The sequence below is a fragment of the Tachypleus tridentatus genome, chromosome 9 (assembly GCF_004210375.1).
Source record: "Tachypleus tridentatus isolate NWPU-2018 chromosome 9, ASM421037v1, whole genome shotgun sequence".
Lineage (NCBI taxonomy): Eukaryota > Metazoa > Arthropoda > Merostomata > Xiphosura > Limulidae > Tachypleus > Tachypleus tridentatus.
This window is the reverse complement of record NC_134833.1, coordinates 145,961,873-145,985,457: the sequence shown is the minus strand read 5'-3', so window position 1 is coordinate 145,985,457 and position 23,585 is coordinate 145,961,873. Positions and strand designations below refer to the sequence as shown.

General features: G+C 32.8%; 1 protein-coding gene across 1 annotated transcript in view; it reads right to left on the bottom strand.

Annotated features, from left to right (window-relative positions):
- LOC143226608 (beta-1,4-glucuronyltransferase 1-like) overlaps positions 1-22,253 on the bottom strand; it is a 57,123-nt gene extending 34,870 nt beyond the window's left edge. Inside the window, exons 1-3 of the mRNA XM_076457804.1 lie at positions 22,193-22,253; positions 20,950-21,157; positions 19,033-20,046 (exon numbers count right to left, since the gene is read on the bottom strand). Coding sequence (XP_076313919.1) covers positions 19,033-20,046; positions 20,950-21,009 — 1,074 coding nt within the window. The 5' untranslated portion in view covers positions 21,010-21,157; positions 22,193-22,253. The remainder of the gene's footprint in view (positions 1-19,032; positions 20,047-20,949; positions 21,158-22,192) is intronic.
- Between the last annotated feature and the right edge of the window lie 1,332 nt (positions 22,254-23,585).

The window sequence follows — 23,585 nt, the reverse complement described above, 5'->3', positions numbered from 1 at the left end:
GTACTAAAACATTCCAACTAGAACAATTATACAGGTACTAAAACATTCCAGCTAGAACAATTATACAGGTACTAAAACATTCCAACTAGAACAATTATACAGGCACTAAAACATTCCAACTAGAACAATTATACAGGTACTAAAACATTCCAGCTAGAACAATTATACAGGTACTAAAACATTCCAGCTAGAACAATTATACAGGTACTAAAACATTCCAGCTAGAACAATTATACAGGTACTAAAACATTCCAGCTAGAACAATTATACAGGTACTAAAACATTCCAACTAGAACAATTATACAGGTACTAAAACATTCCAGCTAGAACAATTATACAGGTACTAAAACATTCCAGCTAGAACAATTATACAGGTACTAAAACATTCCAACTAGAACAATTATACAGGTACTAAAACATTCCAGCTAGAACAATTATACAGGTACTAAAACATTCCAACTAGAACAATTATACAGGTACTAAAACATTCCAACTAGAACAATTATACAGGTACTAAAACATTCCAACTAGAACAATTATACAGGTACTAAAACATTCCAGCTAGAACAATTATACAGGTACTAAAACATTCCAACTAGAACAATTATACAGGTACTAAAACATTCCAACTAAAACAATTATACAGGTACTAAAACATTCCAGCTAGAACAATTACACAGGTACTAAAACATTCTAACTAGAACAATTATACAGGTATTAAAACATTCCAACTAGAACAATTATACAGGTACTAAAACATTCCAACTACTACAATTATAGAGGTACTAAAACATTCCAGCTAGAACAATTATACAGGTACTAAAACATTCCAGCTAGAACAATTATACACGTACTAAAACATTCCAGCTAGAACAATTACACAGGTACTAAAACATTCTAACTAGAACAATTATACAGGTACTAAAACATTCCAGCTAGAACAATTATACAGATACTAAAACATTCCAGCTAGAACAATTATACAGGTACTAAAACATTCTAGCTAGAACAATTATACAGGTACTAAAACATTTCAGCTAGAACAATTATACAGGTACTAAAACATTCCAGCTAGAAAATTATACAAGTACTAAAACATTCCAGCTAGAACAATTACACAGGTACTAAAACATTCTAACTAGAACAATTATACAGGTACTAAAACATTCCAGCTAGAACAATTATACAGGTACTAAAACATTCCAGCTAGAACAATTATACAGGTACTAAAATATTCCAGCTAGAACAATTATACAGGTACTAAAACATTCTAGCTAGAACAATTATATAGATACTAAAACATTCTAGCTAGAACAATTATACAGGTACTAAAACATTCCAGCTAGAACAATTATACAGGTACTAAAACATTCCAGCTAGAACAATTATACAAGTACTAAAACATTCCAGCTAGAACAATTACACAGGTACTAAAACATTCCAACTAGAATAATTATACAGGTACTAAAACAGTTCTAGCTAGAACAATTACACAGGTAAAAACATTCTAGCTAGAACATTTACACAGGTACTAAAACATTCTCGCTAGAACATTTACACAGGTACTAAAACATTCTATCTAGAACTATTACACAGATACTAAAACATTCTAGCTAGAACAATTATACAGGTACTAAAACATTCTAGCTAGAACAATTATACAGGTACTAAAACATTCCAACTAGAACAATTATACAGGTACTAAAACATTCCAACTAGAACAATTATACAGGTACTAAAACATTCTAGCTAGAACAACTATACAGGTACTAAAATATTCCAGCTAGAACAATTATACAGGTACTAAAACATCCCAGCTGGAACAATTATACAGGTACTAAAACATTCTATCTAGAACTATTACACAGATACTAAAACATTCTAGCTAGAACAATTATACAGGTACTAAAACATTCTAGCTAGAACAATTACACAGATACTAAAAATTCTAGCTAGAACAATTATACAGGTACTAAAACATTCCAACTAGAACAATTATACAGGTACTAAAACATTCTAGCTAGAACAATTACACAGGTACTAAAACATTCTAGCTAGAACATTTACACAGGTACCAAAACATTCTAGCTAGAACATTTACACAGGTACTAAAACATTCTAGGAAGAACAATTATACAGGTACTAAAACATTCTAGCTAGAACAATTACACAGGTACTAAAACATTCTAGCTAAGAACAATTACACAGGTATTAAAACATTCTAGGAAGAACAATTATACAGGTACTAAAACATTCTAGCTAGAACAATTACACAGGTAAAAACATTCTAGCTAAAACATTTACACAGGTACTAAAACATTCTATTTAGAACAATTATATAAGTACTAAAACATTCTAGCTAGAACATTTACACAGGTACCAAAACATTCTAGCTAAAACATTTACACAGGTATTAAAACATTCTAGCTAAAACATTTACACAGGTATTAAAACATTCTAGCTAGAACATTTACACAGGTACTAAAACATTCTAGCTAGAACAATTATCTCTAACTTCTAAAACCTCTAAGAAGAACCAAAATCCAGGAACTAAAATATTCTAAGTAGAACCAGTATAACAGTACTGTCTATGTATGTCCATGTTACTATTTCACCTCTTGTACATGGATATTCACTAAATTTGGCAAAAATATTTTGTTGGATCCACGCGGACATGATGCATTTAATGTTTCACAACTTGTGTTTTGCAGTTGTTATATGCGTTTGTTTGTTTACAATTGTATATAAAGGAATTATCTTTTCATGTCTTAATATAACCTTCCATTAATCACGAATTTACATAACTTCCAAACTATGGACGGTAACTCCAGCTAATATTTAATATTTTAAACAAACATAATTCAATGAAACTTATTAGAACTTCAGTACATTATAGGAACGTTACTATAAATGATTTTTATCTCGTTTTAATTATTGTGCGATTAAATTTCTTTCCAGGACACTTCACTAACCCTAAAAAACCGTTGACTATTTGAAGACGTTTCCTCTTTTGTCCTCTGTTACTATTGGTTCTTGTGAATGAAAAGATGATAGAATCTAGAAGATTAAAAAGTCCACATTTCCATACAAACAAGGCTTATGTCAGTCGCCTCCATCATATGACACCCCATATTTCACTACAAGAAAATTAATCATTTATAAGCAATCTTCAGTTTGACGGCGTATGTTATAAGTGACGTAATTCACTAGACATGCTGTAAGATTGATACATTACCACGTTATTAATTCAATAGGTTGTTTCATTATACATTTTGTACAGCAAAGGCCAACAATCTATTTTAATGGATATATATAGAGAGCTTGTCAGGTTTTTTATGGTCCACATACACTTATAGAAAGTTTGTCAGTTACTACTATTGTAGTCGACTTTCGCTTATATAGGATTGCTCAGTTAGGGTTATTGTAGTCCACATACACTTATGGGATTTGTCAGTTAGGGTTATTGTAGTCCACATACACTTATAGGATTTGTCAGTTAGGGTTATTGTAGTCCACATACACTTATAGGATTTGTCAGTTAGAGTTATTGTAGTCCACATACACTTATATAGGGTTTCTCAGTTTGGGTTATTGTAGTCCACACACACTTATATGTAGTTTGTCAGTTAGGATTATTATAGTCGTTATACCAGCCAGTAATACAGTACAGAATCATGTAATAAACAAGTCACTATACTAGTCACAGTAACACAGTACAGAATCGTGTAATGAACAAGTCACTGTACCAGTAGTCACAGTAATACAGTACAGAATCATGTAATAAACAAGTCACTATACTAGTCACAGTAACACAGTACAGAATCATGTAATGAACAAGTCACTGTACCAGTAGTCACAGTAATACAGTACAGAATCATGTAATAAACAAGTCACTATACTAGTCACAGTAACACAGTACAGAATTATGAAGTGAACAAGTCACTGCACTAGTAGTCACAGTAATGCAGTACAGAATCGTGTAATGAACAAGTCACTGTACCAGTAGTCACAGTAATACAGTACAGAATCATGTAATAAACAAGTCACTATACTAGTCACAGTAACACAGTACAGAATTATGAAGTGAACAAGTCACTGCACTAGTAGTCACAGTAATGCAGTACAGAATCGTGTAATGAACAAGTCACTGTACCAGTAGTCACAGTAATACAGTACAGAATCATGTAATAAACAAGTCACTATACTAGTCACAGTAACACAGTACAGAATTATGAAGTGAACAAGTCACTGCACTAGTAGTCACAGTAATGCAGTACAGAATCGTGTAATGAACAAGTCACTATACTAGTCACAGTAACACAGTACAGAATTATGAAGTGAACAAGTCACTGCACTAGTAGTCACAGTAATGCAGTACAGAATCGTGTAATGAACAAGTCACTGTACCAGTAGTCACAGTAATACAGTACAGAATCATGTAATAAACAAGTCACTATACTAGTCACAGTAACACAGTACAGAATTATGAAGTGAACAAGTCACTGCACTAGTAGTCACAGTAATGCAGTACAGAATCGTGTAATGAACAAGTCACTGTACCAGTAGTCACAGTAATACAGTACAGAATCATGTAATAAACAAGTCACTATACTAGTCACAGTAATACAGTACAGAATTGTGTAATGAACAAGTCACTGCACTAGTAGTCACAGTAATGCAGTACAGAATCGTGTAATGAACAAGTCACTGTACCAGTAGTCACAGTAATACAGTACAGAATCATGTAATAAACAAGTCACTATACTAGTCACAGTAACACAGTACACAATTATGAAGTGAACAAGTCACTATACTAGTCACAGTAACACAGTACAGAATTATGAAGTGAACAAGTCACTATACTAGTCACAGTAATACAGTACAGAATCGTGTAATGAACAAGTCACTGAACTAGTAGTCACAGTAATGCAGTACAGAATCATGTAATAAACAAGTCACTATACTAGTCACAGTAATACAGTACAGAATCATGTAATGAATAAGTTATTATACCAGTCACAGTTACACAATACAATGCTATGAAATGGTGTAGTCACTATGCCAGTCACAGTTGTACAGTACAGGATCTTGGAATAGACTAGTCACTATACTAATCACATTAATACAGTACTGAATTAACTAGTACTATACCAGTCACAATAATACAATACAGAATCATGGAATGGTCTAGTCATTATAACAGTGCTAAAGGCAGTTACCTTCTGAATATCACAGCTGTCCTTAATACTGGATTACAGTTTGATTAAAGTAATTACTACCACTGAAATAGACACTAATGACGAACCTACTGAAGCTTTGATCTCCGCATTTTGAGTTAAACAAAAACACTGTAAACAGTGAAGAACTAAACCAATGATATCTTTATAATAGTCTTAAAGTAGTACAGTTAGTGTGATATGTTGTTATTCATCCGACATAAAAATGTTACACAGTCGCATGTTTATGATAACTGAATTCCTTTCTATGAATGAAGATCTATCTTCATAAGTTTTATTTTTCTCCATAGTGAATGAACGTAGTAACATTTTTTTTTTCACGTGTACAAGAGTACTATTAAATAGAAGATGCGTACAGGGAACATCTTTCTAATACCTCGTTCTCTTTCTCTCTCTGCAAAGTTCCTAGATTTATCGGATTAGCACGTGACATTTCCTAACCGAATGAATGATTTAATGTCCTGCTGTGAACGTTATAAAGCCAGAAACTATGTTGGTTCACCTGATTAGAACCAGCTCTGTGTGAAACCGGTTAAAGTTTCATCATTCCTTGTCAGCTGTGTTCCTGAGCGGAAAAGAAAACTGTTCGAGGACGCAGGTGAATTTGTACCTACTTACTATGGAAATATTATACTTTTCTCTGTCCACACAACACTGAATGGATACATGGGTAATCAGTGACGTTACAACATAAATCAACAAAGTTTTCAAAACTGTTTAAAATTGTTTTTCATCTTTAATATAAGCTTACAGATGTAAACGATAGATACTTTATTAGTACTTAATAAAGTAAGTATCGAGTTTAATTAATTAGTTTTATTAAGTATTAATAAAGTAAGTATTGAGTTTAATTAATTAGCTTTAAAGTATTAATACAGTAAGTAGTGAGTTTAATTAATAAAGTAAGTATCGAGTTTAATTAATTAGTTTTATTAAGTATTAATAAAGTAAGTATCGAGTTTAATTAATTAGTTTTATTAAGTATTAATAAAGTAAGTATTGAGTTGAATTAATTAGTTTTATTAAGTATTAATACAGTATTGAGTTTAATTAATTAGCTTTACTAAGTATTAATACAGTAAGTAGTGAGTTTAATTAATTAGCTTTATTAAGTATTAATAAAGTAAGTATCGAGTTTAATTAATTAGTTTTATTAGGTATTAATAAAGTAAGTATCGAGTTTAATTAATTAGTTTTATTAAGTATTAATAAAGTAAGTATTGAGTTTAATTAATTAGCTTTACTAAGTATTAATACAGTAAGTAGTGAGTTTAATTAATTAGCTTTACTAAGTATTAATACAGTAAGTAGTGAGTTTAATTAATTAGCTTTATTAAGTATTAATAAAGTAAGTATCGAGTTTAATTAATTAGTTTTATTAAGTATTAATAAAGTAAGTATTGAGTTGAATTAATTAGTTTTATTAAGTATTAATACAGTATTGAGTTTAATTAATTAGCTTTACTAAGTATTAATACAGTAAGTAGTGAGTTTAATTAATTAGCTTTATTAGCTAAGTATCGAGTTTAATTAATTAGTTTTATTAGGTATTAATAAAGTAAGTATCGAGTTTAATTAATTAGCTTTATTAAGTATTAATAAAGTAAGTATTGAGTTGAATTAATTAGTTTTATTAAGTATTAATACAGTATTGAGTTTAATTAATTAGCTTTACTAAGTATTAATACAGTAAGTAGGGAGTTTAATTAATTAGCTTTATTAAGTATTAATAAAGTAAGTATCGAGTTTAATTAATTAGCTTTATTAAGTATTAATAAAGTAAGTATCGAGTTTAATTAATTAGCTTTATTAAGTGTTAATAAAGTAAGTATGGAATTTAATTAATTAGCTTTATTAAGTATTAAGTTTAATTAATTAGCTTTATTAATACTTAATAAAGAAAGTATTGAGTTTAATTAATTAGCTTTATTAATACTTAATAAAGAAAGTATTGAGTTTAATTAATTAGCTTTATTAAGTATTAAGTTAAATTAATTAGCTTTATTAATACTTAATAAAGTAAGTATTGAGTTTAATTAAGTTTCCGCCGTAATCCCAATAATGTCTCACGAAGTGTAGCCAGATAATAAAATTAAAATTATATTATGTTAAAATAAAAAGCAATGGCATTCAATATATTATATAGTACAATAAATAACGTGAACAAATGTAAGAACAACAAAAGAAATAGATAACATATATCCAACAAACAGTGACTGCAAATAATACATATCTTAGACAACAGTAAATAAATCCTGAAAATCTTCAAAGTCATATCTATCAAGGTCATAGCTAGTTGACATCTCAATAAATTTTATAAAATCTAAACGTAATAGAACACATTTGCTAATCGGAAGAAATGGTAATTTTAGTGTCAGAACCACAGTTGTAAGATATTCTAAGAATAAATGAAACATTAATAACCTCATCAGGAACACAATGTATGAAATATAAAGTTGTGCCGTCCACAAAATCTGAATATTATACAAAGACCTGAAGCTTCTGAGTTCTCTTGCTCATATCTTTATTCATGGTTTAATAATCAGCCACTGTAAACAGAAACGAACAATTCCTGAGTGTGTTTTAACTTCTCAACAGTCACTTCTCGTGCTGATTGTACTTGGTCTCCTGCTTTATTAGTGATGCTCGTGCAGCATTCTGACCCTTTAAAAATTCCTTTCGTCCTTTTACCTTAAAAGCAATGACCAGTGACCATGATCTATTCCATTTCTAAATGTATTAATCACTACCAAATTTCAAAAATCAAATAAATGGAGCCTCGGCAAGATTTCAAACATAGGGTAACCAACACATTGATTGTTACATCCAGAAGTCACCAGTCTTCGAGTGTCAATGTTGATTTCTTAATTTTGACTGCTTACATCACCAAGTCGTTATTTTTCTACTACCTCCTAGTGACCAGTGAGAGAAATCAACAGTAACTGTCCGTCCATGATTAACATTGTTGGTACTTACGTTATTGGTGTTTACTGTTGATGGTTACATTACCTCCGGTGACGTAACTGACAGTCAAGTTATTGATGATTAAAATAATGGTAGTCACATTACCCTTACACTACTTCTTTAGACTATTATCTTACACCCTATTACATTACACAATATTATCTTAAACTGTATTATCTTTTACAACATCGTCTTAAACTATATTCTCTTACTAATGTTAGTTTGTTATAACCAAACAGAACCCGAAATAAATATAAAAAATAAATAATGCTAGATTAATGTTGTACAGAATTCTGTATCTATTATTTCACTACTTTCTTCTCCCAGTAGTCTCCTTACTTCGTCTCTGTGTGAACTTGTGACCATCTGTGTTTTCTGAGAACTCGGAACGCTTGTACTTGTGGAAACAGCTCTCGAAAATCGTTCTGTAGATTAGAGACACGGGGATTACAATAAAGGTTTCCATCACTCGTGTTCTCGACAGCTTTAGGTCTTGAAGTAATGAGAATCTGACAAATAGACGGGGAGCTCTTTACTCTGGCAGCGCGCGAAGTATTATTAATTAAAACGAGGAAAAGTATGGCAAAAAAAATGGCGAAAACAAGAGGGAAAGAGGGCTCACAAAATTACTACCCGGTAAAACAAGGAGGCTTAAGCAACTATGTACCTTTACGTGCACTTGTAAGTAGCACTTAACACTTTTAACAGTAATCTGAAAGAACCCCGTGTCTAACGTCGTTATCCCGAAACATACACGCGTTGTTTGCAATTAAATAATCAGCGAGACACAAACGTCACATGTCCACCATTTTGAAGAGTCTGTGGGTAACACACAAGTGAAGGCGAGACTAAAATATGCTGTATTATCCCTTTCACTGAGTGATTATTTCTAAATCTGAAACAGGTTATAGTAAAGTAAGGTAAGTTTAGAATCATCATAGGAAATGAAAGTGATTATTTCTAAATCTGAAACAGGTTATAGTACAGTAAGGTAAGTTTAGAATCATCATAGGAAATGAGAGATTATTTCTAAATCTGAAACAGGTTATAGTACAGTAAGGTAAGTTTAGAATCATCATAGGAAATGAGAGATTATTTCTAAATCTGAAACAGGTTATAGTACAGTAAGGTAAGTTTAGAATCATCATAGGAAATGAAAGAGATTATTTCTAAATCTGAAACAGGTTATAGTACAGTAAGGTAAGTTTAGAATCATCATAGGAAATGAAAGAGATTATTTCTAAATCTGAAACAGGTTATAGTACAGTAAGGTAAGTTTAGAATCATCATAGGAAATGAAAGAGATTATTTCGAAATCTGAAACAGGTTATAGTAAAGTAAGGTAAGCTTAGAATCATCAGAAGACAAAATCAAAACACAAAAGAAACATAAAACTTTTGATCAGTATAGAACTGCATAACACTGTTACATGAACCTGAACGTTCATTATGTATTACAGAACTGTATAACACTGTTACATGAACCTGAACGTTCATTATGTATTACAGAACTGTATAACACTGTTACATGAACCTGAACGTTCATTATGTATTACAGAACTGTATAACATTGTTACATGAACCTGAACGTTCATTATGTATTACAAAACTGTATAACACTGTTACATAAACCTGAACGTTCATTATGTATTACAGAACTGTATAACACTGTTACATGAACCTGAACGTTCATTATGTATTACAGAACTGTATAACACTGTTACATGAACCCGAACGTTCATTATGTATTACAGAACTGTATAGCACTGTTACATGAACCCGAACGTTCATTATGTATTACAGAACTGTATAACACTGTTACCTGAACCCGAACGTTCATTATGTATTACAGAACTGTATAACACTGTTACATGAACCCGAACGTTCATTATGTATTACAGAACTGTATAACACTGTTACATGAACCTGAACGTTCATTATGTATTACAGAACTGTATAACACTGTTACATGAACCTGAACGTTCACTATGTATTACAGAACTGTATAACACTGTTACATGAACCTGAAAGTTCATTATGTATTACAGAACAGTATAACACTGTTACATGAACCTGAACGTTCACTATGTATTACAGAACTGTATAACACTGTTACATGAACCCAAACATTCACTATACATTACAGAACTGTGTAGATACTGTTATATGAACCCGAACGTTCACTATGTATTACAGAACTGTATAGATACAGTTACACGAAACCTGAAAGTTCACCATGTATTACAGAACTGTATAGATACAGATACACGAACTCTAAAAGTTCACCGTGTATTACAGAACTATACAGATATAATTACACAAAGTTCACCCTATGTTACAGTAATTTATAGATACTGTTACACTAAACCTGAAAGTTCACCCTATGTTACAGTAATTTATAGATACTGTTGCACGAAACATAAACGTTTTCCATATTATTCAAAACTATAAAACGTAAAACCTACATTCCTATAAACTGGGAATGGTGGTGTAACCGAATGAGTGATATATAAAGAGAGTTGAATTACGTCATAAAGGCTATACCTGATTTTCGAGAAAGTATTTTTCTATTTTTGTCAAAGTACTGTTGTAAGTGTGCTTACATTCCCGTGTAACACGGTCGGACACGAGAGCGTTATGTTTGATTTTTTTTTAATTTCGCGCAAAGCTACACGAGGGCTATCTGCGCTAGTCATCCCTAATTTTGCAGTGTAATACTAGAGGGAAGGCAGCTAGTCATCACCACCCACCGCCAACTCTTGGGCTACTATTTTACCAACGAAAAATTGGCCGTCGCATTATAACTACCCCACGGCTGAAAGGGCGAGCATGTTTGGTGTGACGGGGATTCGAACCCGCGACCCTCATATTACGAGTTAAGTGCCTCACCCACGTGGCCATGTCAGACCATAGAGCGTTATATAAAAAGGTGTTGAGAGATTTTTTAATGAAAACTATAATTAGTTTTATTAGAGTAAAATAAAAGTGACAGACACATGGAGGTTGACTAGAAAAGAACTATTAAAAACATCAATGTCTAAAGACAAGTATGGAAAATTATCATAACGAAACGGTGAGTATTAGAAAGACCAGGGGCAAACCTTGAGACTTCACAGTACGTGGGAAGAAAATATCTGATAGAGATGAAACATACAAATATTGTGGGCGATTGTAACATATCAGTAAAGAACAACAATCACTGGAAATAGTATAACGTTTTAACGTGTATTTGCCTAAGGCTAAGATGTCTTATGAATTTGTTTATATGAAACTGACAAACAAACCAGAAACTCTTATTTTCCTCTCTTTCAAAACTCCACTTCATCATTTAAACTATTATGAATATAAAAACAGTTGATGTTCATAATGGTAAACGTGGTTTTAGTTATCGATCAAGTGATTTTTCTCTGTTTCAAAACAGATAATTCTTCATGTTGATTTTGAAACTGTTGTGGCAACACGGATAACACTATGTAACACAAATTTTGTTACTGGATAGTATACGTTATTTCTTAATTGTAAAAGTACAGAAAATGACCATTATTCCCTTCAAACTTTGCTTTTGTGACCTGGATAATGAAATTTAGAAATTAATTTATTTTCTGTGTAAAAACGGGAAAATTTGCACATTTTCGTTTACATAAGGTCTGAATAAAACAACACATGAATCAAGATTTACATGTATTTATACTAAAGTTGTGCGAAAATGTTTAGAAGTGAGTAGTTTTTCGAGATTTGCAGCTGCAATGTAAATCACTTTCACGTGTCAGCCCCCAAATATAGTCTCCCATCATGTTTACGTTATAGGCTCTCAGGTCCCAAAGGCAAAGTTTGAAGAGAAAAATAGGTCTTTTCCATTTACTTTAAGCATAAGCAATTGGGAAATAACACTTTCTATCCAGGAACAAGAAGAAGTGAAAAATTTTGTTATATAGTGTTATCTTTTCGCTTTAAAATTATACAAACTATCAGTTAGAAATCAATATTCTATAATTTTATTATATACAACTCATGTTTCATGCAAAACTTTAAGATAAACAAGTTATAAAATATTGAATTAGTTTTCATACAAATTTGTACATTACGTTCATACTAATAGTTCAGATATTGTTTATACTTTTCATTTGTGAAACATTATGTGTAAATAAACACTAAATTTATCACGAGATATTTTAACATACATTTTGAAATAAATGTTACAGCATTACCTTTTACACTTACACAAAGAAAACTAAATTCAGTTATTATTTTTTGTTGCAATTAATGTTCAACCTCAAACGTAAAAGAATTTGAACAAATGCACTCGCAACCTTACAAAAGATCAAAGAGTGTGTGTTTCTTACAGCAAAGCACATCGGGTTACCTGCTGTGTCTAGCGAGGGGCATCGAACCCTTGATTGTAGCGTTGTAAATCCTCAAAACTTACAGCTGTACCAGTGAGGGGTAAAGAGCAAAGCTGAGATAATTATGTGCTAGCTTAAACATTTATGGCAAACTTGAGAGTCGAAAGAGATGAACATTTAAGCAAGTTGCTAAATAGGTATACAAGACACAGTTTCATATTTAGCAGCCTGGCATAGCCAAGCGCGTAAGGCGTGCGACTCGTAATCCGAGGGTCGCGGGTTCGCGCCCGCGTTGCGCTAAACATGCTCGCCCTCCCAGCCGTGGGGGCGTTATAATGTGACGGCCAATCCCACTATTCGTTGGTAAAAGAGTAGCCCAAGAGTTGGCGGTGGGTGGTGATGACTAGCTGCCTTCCCTCTAGTCTTACACTGCTAAATTAGGGACGGCTAGCACAGATAACCCTCGAGTAGCTTTGTGCGAAATTCCAAAACAACCAAAACAACTTCATATTTAGCTAGACATACCAGGTACGTATGAGTTATAAAGTTAACACTATCCTTAGTAACACCATCTGCATTTGTAAAAAAATATGTACGTGTAAGCCAAAACATTCATAAGATTAAAATAGTAGTTTATTTTATCTATATCATTAAACGTAATAATACCAGTATCTATTAAACATAGAATGGAAAACTTTAGAACTAATGAATCAGAAATGTGTTCTCTATATAAACCAAAAGTACGCTGTGCAAATAAAGTGGAATACTATTGATGAATCAGCGGTCTAACTAAAAACTACTAACATTGTCCCTAGTATAGAACTCAGTAATACTTACCATCTTATGGAAACACATATAATATATATGAAAAACATAAACATCCTTGAGACAGTTTTAAATTTGAATACAGTTCTTGTGAAGCATAGTAACACCATCCGCCTTTGTAAAAACGTATAGAAGTGATAAACATAAAGTTACGAGTAAAATGAAATATTCTGTTAAAAACAGTAAATTTCATATTTTGTACGTAAATGAATATCATATTTAAACTAGTAAAACAGTAAGATTGTTGTTAGAATAGAGGTTTTATTTTAAACTTTTAGAGACAAGTTGAAACAATGATGAGCTTACCGTCTTCTGCTTCAGTAATACTGTCAGCCTTCGCAAAAGTAATATAAGAGAAAACTACAGAGTTCGTAAGATTGTTTTAACTTGTATCAGTACATTAAACATGTTAGTAAGCCTATCTGTTCCGAGAAACAGTAGAAACGTGTGTGATGTAATAAAAACATAGAAGTAAAACCTCTAAACTAATGAATTAGTGAAGCATTTTATACATAAAGTAACAGATAATGGGTTGCAATAAGTGCCTCATTCAAATGATGGATAATACTCGTGATAATACTTGTTTCATTAAAAAGGATAGTTTTTCTTGTAAGCTTTACAACATAATTATATCGAAACATTAATGACGTAATAATACACAGAGACATCTTACGATGAGCCACGGTTTATAGCAACACTGCTCTTAAGAACATTTTCCACCTTTGAAAAACATAGTCAATGCTTTACTTATAAAGCTAAACTGTAGAATCAACACTATGCAAATTAGATTAAATTATTAGTTTTAAGGCTTTACTACAGTACATTTCGTATAATATTGATCTACATCTACCAATTCACACACTCGTGAGACTTTGTGGCCCTAACAGCACACCCTCTGTATATCTTCCGTATGCATGAGAGTCTAGCAATCAACCCCTAGCAACATGCTCTCTAGTTCCACTTCATAGAACTATGACGTAATCACCTCTACCTCTTTCCTCTCCATGAGGCATTCAATCAGCGCACATGTCTGAAGAGTACAAATAAATACCAGGGATTAAGAAAATACTATCTTTGATCCTATCACTGTTGTGTGATCCTCCAGGAGTGTTAAAATCCTAGCTGTAGGGGCCACACAATATAGATAGGGACACCCCACGTGTTATGCTTCTGCTAGTCCAAGAACTATAGAAGAAGTGAGCCTAATATATATATATGACTACTTTATCTACTGCTATTAATATATCAAACTCATTACATCATAAATACACTTTTATTAAGAGTAGAATTACATCCACCACTATTAATAATGTTATACATGACGTTATTAAAAACAGAGCTGTATCTACCCCTATTATACATATTATAAAAACAATTATTAAGAACTGTGTTATATATATCACTATTAATAAAGTTATATATCCTGTTAGTGACAAAATGTCTGCAGGATATGACTCGGAAACTGAATGAATTGCCATTTAACTACCTGCAATTAATAACATTATATACCCTGTTATTAACAACATGAACTGTCTAGCTATGTAAACAAGTTATATAGGGTTTCAGAATGTACTATAAACAGTTTGGTTTAAAGCCGTCAAAGTGGATAAAATGTTCACATTATTGTGTGTCATCCCATATAAACCAGTTTATCTCTTTTTAAAGCTAAAACAGTAATATAATGTTATTATATGTTTGTATAATCCAATATAAACCGGTTTAATTTTGTTGCAAAGATGTAACAGTGATAGTAAGTTAAAATATCAGTATACTGTTAAGTGTTCAATACAACTACTGTGCAAGAATAATCAGCATAAAGATGAATGTTCAGTAAAACAACTGTAGATAAACAATCAGTCTCCAGTAAGTGCACAATACAACTACTGTAGAAGAACAAACAGTATATAGTTAAGTGTTCAGTAATATTACAGTAGAAGAACAATCAGCATATAGTTAAGTGTTCAGTACAACTACTGTAAAAGAACAACCACTATACTGTTATGTGTTCAGTACAAATACTGTAGAATAACACTCAGTATATAGTTAAGGGTTCAGTCTAGCTGCTATAGAAGAACAATCAATATAATGTTAAGTGTTTGATACAACTAGTGTAAAGAACGATCAGTATACAGTTAAAAGTTCAAACAACTACTGTACACGAACAATCAGTATGGAGTTAAATATTCAGTACAACTACAGTAGAAAAACAATCAGTATACAGTTAAATATTCAGTACAGCTACTCAAACAAAAGAATCACTCTTAAGAGATCAATACAATTACTATAGAAGAACAAACACTATATAGTTAAGTGTTCAGTACAACTACTGTAGAAGAACTATGATTATATAGTTAAGTGTTCAGTACAACTACTGTAGAAGAACTATGATTATATAGTTAAGTGTTCAGTACAACTACTGTAGAAGAACTATGATTATATAGTTAAGTGTTCAGTACAACTACTGTAGAAGAACTATGATTATATAGTTAAGTGTTCAATACAACTACTGTAGAAGAACTATGATTATATAGTTAAGTGTTCAGTACAACTACTGTAGAAGAACTATGATTATATAGTTAAGTGTTCAGTACAACTACTGTAGAAGAACTATGATTATATAGTTAAGTGTTCAGTACAACTACTGTAGAAGAACTATGATTATATAGTTAAGTGTTCAGTACAACTACTGTAGAAGAACTATGATTATATAGTTAAGTGTTCAGTACAACTACTGTAGAAGAACTATGATTATATAGTTAAGTGTTCAGTACAACTACTGCAGTAGAACAATCAGTATATAGTTAACTGTTCAGTACGTAACGGATTTACTAATATATATTTATTTAAATATCGATGTTTGTTTCAGTTAAATATACATTTAGACATTATGTAACTGATATTGTTAAATATGTGTTGGAAAATTCCCGCCTCTAAATTGTAGGAGATTCTCGAATGTAATAATCAACAATGTTTAACTGAAATATATTTGCTAAATGAACTTTCGATAACCTCGCCTGCAATTTATAAATTGGTCCGCGAAATGAGTGTTTTGAGAATATTGTTGGTTTGCTACAGTTTAGCACACTATAAATCTTGGAATATAAAATTGTGATAAACGTTTATTAATCAGAAAAGTACATACATTTGATAAGGAACTTTTATATATTTCGAATATTATAAATCGTTTAACTTCAGTGAATTAACTTCGGATGTTGGTGTTTCCAGGAGGACATTAGATATCTTCGTCTGAGAAAAGTCTGCTTGTATATGGCGAGATGCAAGCCATTGAATGAAGTGTGACAATATGAACATTGAGTTATTCATTCGTCGTGAACCGTCGATAAAATATTCAGTTTCAGGCTAAATAGAAGACCTAGTGTTGTTTACAAATTCGTAAAACTTTTGTATATGAATCATTATTTATTATAACCATTCGAATAACCGTTATTATAAATTGTGTTGATGTTTGTACATTAAAATATGTTTGTAATGTAAAAGAAAATTGTGTGTATCAATCCGATTGGCAAATATAATAACTTTGATACAGATCGACATTCAATTAACTTCTAAATTAAAATGTCTGTCAGTCTGTCTGTAGTCACAGATTGGCGTACAATTATTGCCCTATTCTGAAGTAATCACGAATTTAACATGTTTGTAACCACTGGTTGGTGTAGGATTATCAACGTATCATCCCGAATAGATTAAAATAGTAATAACAGTACGTTGGTTGAACGAAATAAAAAGAGCAGTCTCGAGTATTAGTCACCAACAATGATTATTAAAGCTCCCTATAAACAAACGTATAGGAACAAAGGCGAATTTCATAGGCTCAGTGTGTGTGTGTCTGTACAATATTTTTTTAATACTATGCAGCACGAGAGAAATTTTATTCCCTAATTTACAAGCTACACTCTGATCCGTGAGGAATTCATAGTAACTTATTGGAATGCTTCAGGACTTTACGCTTGACGGCCATGCTTCTGAAACAGTTTGTGACGGTTCTCTTTTTTTTTTCTTTTTTTCTAGCTGTAAACACTAAAACGCTACCTGTTGGAGTGAATAATAGAACTCCGGGATTTATTGCTTAATGCATTTCCAGAAACCAGAACAAAGTTTGAAATAAATGGGCATTCGTTAAATAGCCCACCAGTCCACTCTCATTATTGGCAATTATGGTGCCTTAGTTCTTATTCGTTGGTGAAGGTGCTTCCAGTGGCACAGCAGCACGTGTGCAGACTTACAACGTTAGAACCGGGTTTCAATACTCGTGGTGGTCAGATCACAGATACCTCATTGTCTAGATCTTTTCCTTAAACAACAAACATTTGCTTAAAGCACCGTGAGAAATGAGAATAGCTTTTAGAAATAAGAGAAAATACGTTGTAGTTAAGATCTGTGACATAAATATAATAGTGGAAACAGGTCTCTTACATGAACTTATGTAAAATAGTGGTTATATTTACCAACGGGAAAAAAGAGCACAAAGAGCATAACAAAATGGGTATGCGGCACTTTTATCTTGTACAAATGTTCCAGAGTTCACTCACGTGCTTTTCAGTTTATATTCAAATCAATAAGAAATATCGGTATCAGTAAATGTTTATAAAAGTATGGCTGGTAATGCTATGCCTATTAGTAGTAGTGCAAATATAGCCATGATTACTAAAACTGAAATGCAATACAAACAGCGTATAGGAATCAATGGTTTCACTTATTAAAGACACTCAATGCCAAAATATTGCGGTGAAAGTCCATGTTTCAGTCAGTGCGGTATAGAAGGCTTTGAATTAGACACATGAAACTATTACTGTTAATAATAGAAGTCAAAAGGTTAACAACTGAAGCCCTTCTAAAGCGATGTAAAATGTCTCATGAAAGATCCTTTATGAACAGATGAGAATGTTACCTGGGGAACGGTAACATAAGCATTAATAAGAACCAGTTTCTACTAACGAGTGCTGCTAAAAACAACTGTTAATAAGAACTGATAATCAAACCAGAAGGTTGAAGTGGGAGTCGAACCATAAACAGTAAAATAAGTAAACTCGGATAAGTGCTCTTCACACCTTTCTCAGCAACACCTTGCCTCAATCATGAAATGATACACTGATGATAAAGTGGAATATGGAGCATTTGCTACCATGGCTTAGTCTTAGTAATATCTCGGAATTATGTTAAAAATGAAAAGGTCACAAGGCGGTCAAACAGCATGACTAAATTGTGGAAATTATAAAGAAAAGTATTATACAATTGTATTTTGATAAACTATACTAAAACAAGGTGAAGCAATGTTCTATTGTACAGAAGTCTAGTACATTGTATAACTTTCCTATCCCTTTGTTGTAACAATGTTTTGTACCATTAACAAACTCAAGATATAACCTTGCCTTTAATGTGTTTCTTTATTATTTTAATTACCATATATTAAAACGATTTACTTTAAAACAATGTTTATACTTAAATAATCATTTAATTTAGATATATTTGTGTGTCTGCTTATAACTGGCGACACACTGCACTAATTGTTACAAAATACACAGTTTCCTGGAGTCTCCAAGGAATTGAACTAGTTTGGCTATAAGTATAGTGAATAATATGCACTTGTTTAATTTACTTGAAACTATAAGTGAAAACAGATAAATACGAACAAGAGAAACTTACTTGGCTGATTCTGTTGAACCCATACTGTCGAAAGCGTTCATCGTACATGGGAACAGTGTTTCTCGCAATGTAAAACGGTTCCCAAGGGTCTCTCCATAGAACTTCGAAGAGAACAGCCAGTTTGGATGTAGATGGTTCTCGCTGCCAGGTTTCATAGTCCGTGTGTTTCTGACATTTCCAGCACAGTTCAAAATCAAACGGTCTGACCTCCATCAACTCTAGAAGCTGAAGTAACTTGACCTTATCTCCAGGAATCTCTCTTCCCTCTTTGATTTCAAAAGCTGGCACGACATACACAGTTTTATCATCTTGATGCGACTCTAGAAACAACCTGTTCTCTCTGGCAAACACATGGAATTCTTCGTGAAGACGGTTACTTGGAACCAAGTCTACGTCTAGTACAAATATAAACTCGGTCCAAACATTCCTTATTCCCATATTTCTTAAGAGATTATTGGGATATGCCACAGAGTGAGCATAATTGTCAGCAACCTTGAGTGTTTTCAACTTTTCTAACAAGCTCTCGCAGTCTCCGAACTGATGAGAATCTAATTGAGGAAGGGAGGGTTCTTGTTGAGGGAAGTTGAGGGGATAGACTAGATGGAAGGTGGTATTGCATCGAACATTGGGGAAACATCGTCTCAAGTGTATAATACCTTCTATTGTTGTCGGAATATCCGGAGTTAGTGAAAACACCACCACAGATATCGGGCCATGCCATCTCTCGCTGATAGTGTTTACATAATGAAGATGACTTACACTCGTCTGAGTGACAATGGTCACGTCTTGTTTGACCTGGCGAGAATAATCCGCGTGAATCAAAAAGTCAACGATATGAAACTCTCCGCTGCTGTCCAGTATACTACTCTGTTCTATGGTCTTCAACATCCGGGTTCTATCTTCTTGTATTTCAGCTTCCTCATAGCCTTTTCTATCCCAGTTGTGGTGGACTGGCGATGGCTGCTGACCACTCTTCCTGGCCTCCAGTCGACTAAGTAAAGTCATGTGAATTATCTAACAAAAGAAATGACAGTGGTATTTCACGTGAATTATAAGAAATAGAACTCTTACTTAAACATTATTTTAGAAAATAAAAACAAAAATGGTAATAAACATCATTGTCCAACTAATGAAACAAGCTTTTGTAATCTTTGTAAGTAGGAACACCGAAAACGTATATTTAACTGTACTCACTAATGAGTTCTAGCTTTCTCTGTTTTGATATTTCGGTAATTATGTGGATTACCCTGGAAGGTCAGGTGCAATCGACCTCTTCCTCCATAATGAGTTCTAGTTTTCACATTCGTTTGTTTTTTAATTTCGCGCAAAGCTACTCAAGGGCTATCTGCGCTAGCCGTCCCTAATTTAGCAGTGTAAGACTAGAGGGAAGGCAGCTAGTCATCACCACCCACCGCCAACTGTTGGGCTACTCTTTTTACCAACGAATAGTGGGATTGACCGTCACATTATAATGTTCCCACGGCTGAAAAGGCGAGCATGTTTGGTGCGACGGGGATTCGAACCCGCGACCCTCAAATGATAAGTCGAACGCCTTAACCCAACTGGCCATGTCGAGCCTTCTAGTTTTCATATAAATAGATAACTTCGCCGGATCGGATATTAATATTAATAACGTGAAGATAATTTTAGAGAAATTCTTACTGTTATTATATGTTGATATATTGAATAGGACACCACTTTCCCTAACGGTTAGTGAACATTGACGTATTCAAACATAACGCCACTTTCCCTAATGTTAGTGAACGTTGATGTATTCAATATAAAATGAAGAACAAAACATGAAAAGTGTAGTAATTGCCGACTACAGTGCTAACACTGCTAATACTTATTTTTGAGTCTACTAACAAGTGAATGATATATGATGTAAGGTTAAAAGGTCAAAGATCATATACTAACTTGAAGGACAACAATCACCAATACCAGAAGAACAACAACTGTTCTCCATATCACTGTCATACTGGACTGTCCAGCTGTGAGCTTCGCTCAGAAGTTGTACACTTAATCTATCTTGTTAGCTGCTAGGCCTTTTCAAGTTCTGTGATTCTGAGAATGTTATTCATGGCTCCAGCAAGACACATCCAAACAGATCTGGTGTCGTTCTTCCCTGTAAAACAATTACGAGCATAAAGTCTTAAATGAATGCTTTATTTAACATACATAAATCATCGCTTTTGTATATTAAGAACATCTTATTATAACCTTTGGGGAGTTTGATACGTAATAATAATTAATAACGTACGAAATCTTCAGTATTCTATGTATTTTAATTCTTTTGACTTGTTCATGTCCTTAACTGATACAGTTTTCCTGCACAGTCTGGTCTTGAGTTTTATTTACTGTAAAGAAAAAAACAAAATCATTCTGGTTTAAGCCCCCTTTTTATTAATCCTTACGCCCTTCGCCTTTCTGGTTACATCGGTTATATATGTCGATATTAACCATTGAGACTCAGTCACGAAAACCTCGAAGTTATAATAATGTATCATTCCACCATCATTGAGGTGGTAAACCGAATTTTTTAAATGTAAGATAAATAAACATTGTATAGTAAATAATTTCTACTTAAATACTTCATCTCGTAGAACTATTTTTGTGAAGACGTCTGGTAAAGTTAGTTCGTTAAAAATAGTTCGTTTTATGTTGTTTTTTTCCGTCTTGACTTACGCTTTGCTAAACTTAAGGTTATCCATAATCTAACGGACACAACAAGGGTTACAATTTAAGTTACCTATAAACCAACAGACACAACAAGGGCTATAATTTAAGTCATATATAAACTAATGGAAACTTGTTACAGTTTTAAATAAACAAATAACAACAGTTAAAAACCCTCTTTACAAGACAAAACAGTTAATTTAAAATAGTTTGACAAGTTTCGTGTCACACAAAAATATAAAAAAGTAAAAAGTGTGAAATGTCCGTGTTTAATCTCAAGGTTTTCGTATTTCGGGCTTGACTAGTGCTAAGCTAATTACTAGCGTAAAAGAAATTTTGAGAGTCATTTTTACGCTCAGACTGACAGTTCTCATCAAATAATTACTACTGATACGTTTGTTTAATTGTAAAGCACCACAATGTAATATTCTCAATATAATTATTTATTCCAAAGAATAATCACAAATATAGAAATAAAACCTACTATTTATTCTACCCCTTCATGTCTCTCCATCTCCTTAGCCTCATCTGCTACTTTTCTTTCCGTCCAGTTATTTACATGGAAATGCCTACCGCTGCAAAAGCGACGTCACATGGCCTAATACGTAACTAGTTATAGCGCCATCTATTGGCGTTAAATTGTTCCCAACTTTTTCTCACTTTCTTTGGAAGTTTTACGTATCTTAGGTTGTTGAATTTGGTTAACAAATTGCAATGAAATATTTTAGTACATTATTAACTTTTTTATACAAATTATATTTCCACTAAATAAATAAAACTGTTTATGAAAGTCAACGAACTACTTTAATCTGATACGATCGTATCTCGAAAGTTTGTTTGTTTGTTTTTGAATTTCGCGCAAAGCTACTCGAGGACTATCTGCGCTAGCCGTCCCTAATTTAGCAGTGTAAGACTAGAGGGAAGGCAGCTAGTCATCACCACCCACCGCCAACTCTTGGGCTACTCTTTTACTAACGAATAGTGGGATTGACCGTAACATTATAACGCCCCACGACTGAAAGGGCGAGCATGTTTGATGCGACCGGGATTCGAACCCGCGACCCTCGGATTACGAGCCAAGTGCCTTAACACACTTGGCCATGCCGGGCCCGTATTTCGAAAGAAACTTACTAAAGCGAAAATTCCAGCAAAATATTTATTTTTTATTCTAGTTATCACTTACCTTCCCATATTTTCCTCATTCTGTTTGTTGTTTTTGTTTCTGTCTAATTAACTGCATTTCACCTGCACGCATTATTAAATGTATACCATCCATTTAACCGTTTCGTGAGTTTATCATTGAATTATTAATTCAAGCATGTCACACGTCAGGCAAATATTGTTTTTTTGGTTTTTAGAATTGCAATCTTAGGTTCAATATTACACAAAAATAATATATTTATTATTACATAATAATAATACATTTATGTATTATTTCGTCGTTCTTACTTTGTGTTTTTTTAAGCTTGCTAAAGGCACTCAAGGGCTATTCGTTCTAGCTACTATTAAATTTGAAATGATACATTAGAGGGAAAGTATTTATCCAACACCACTCACCGCTAACACATGGACGACTTTTGATAACTAACAGGGTAAATTGCGTGACATTAAAGCGTCTTCTGTGTTGAAAAGTCGACTAACATCCTAACCATCAGGTCGTATGTGTATTTTGGTGAATAACGTATATAAAGACCTCTGCTATTTTCTGTTTTTCATTACTTATTCAGGAAATACACACGCATATATAGATATATGTTGTTGGTGGCAAAGACAAGTAATTTCGATGCATTGACAGTTAGGATTATTGTTCCCACTAACAAACAGTCCTTGTTTATCAACAAAATTATTGTTTCCACTTATAAACAGTCCTTGTTTCT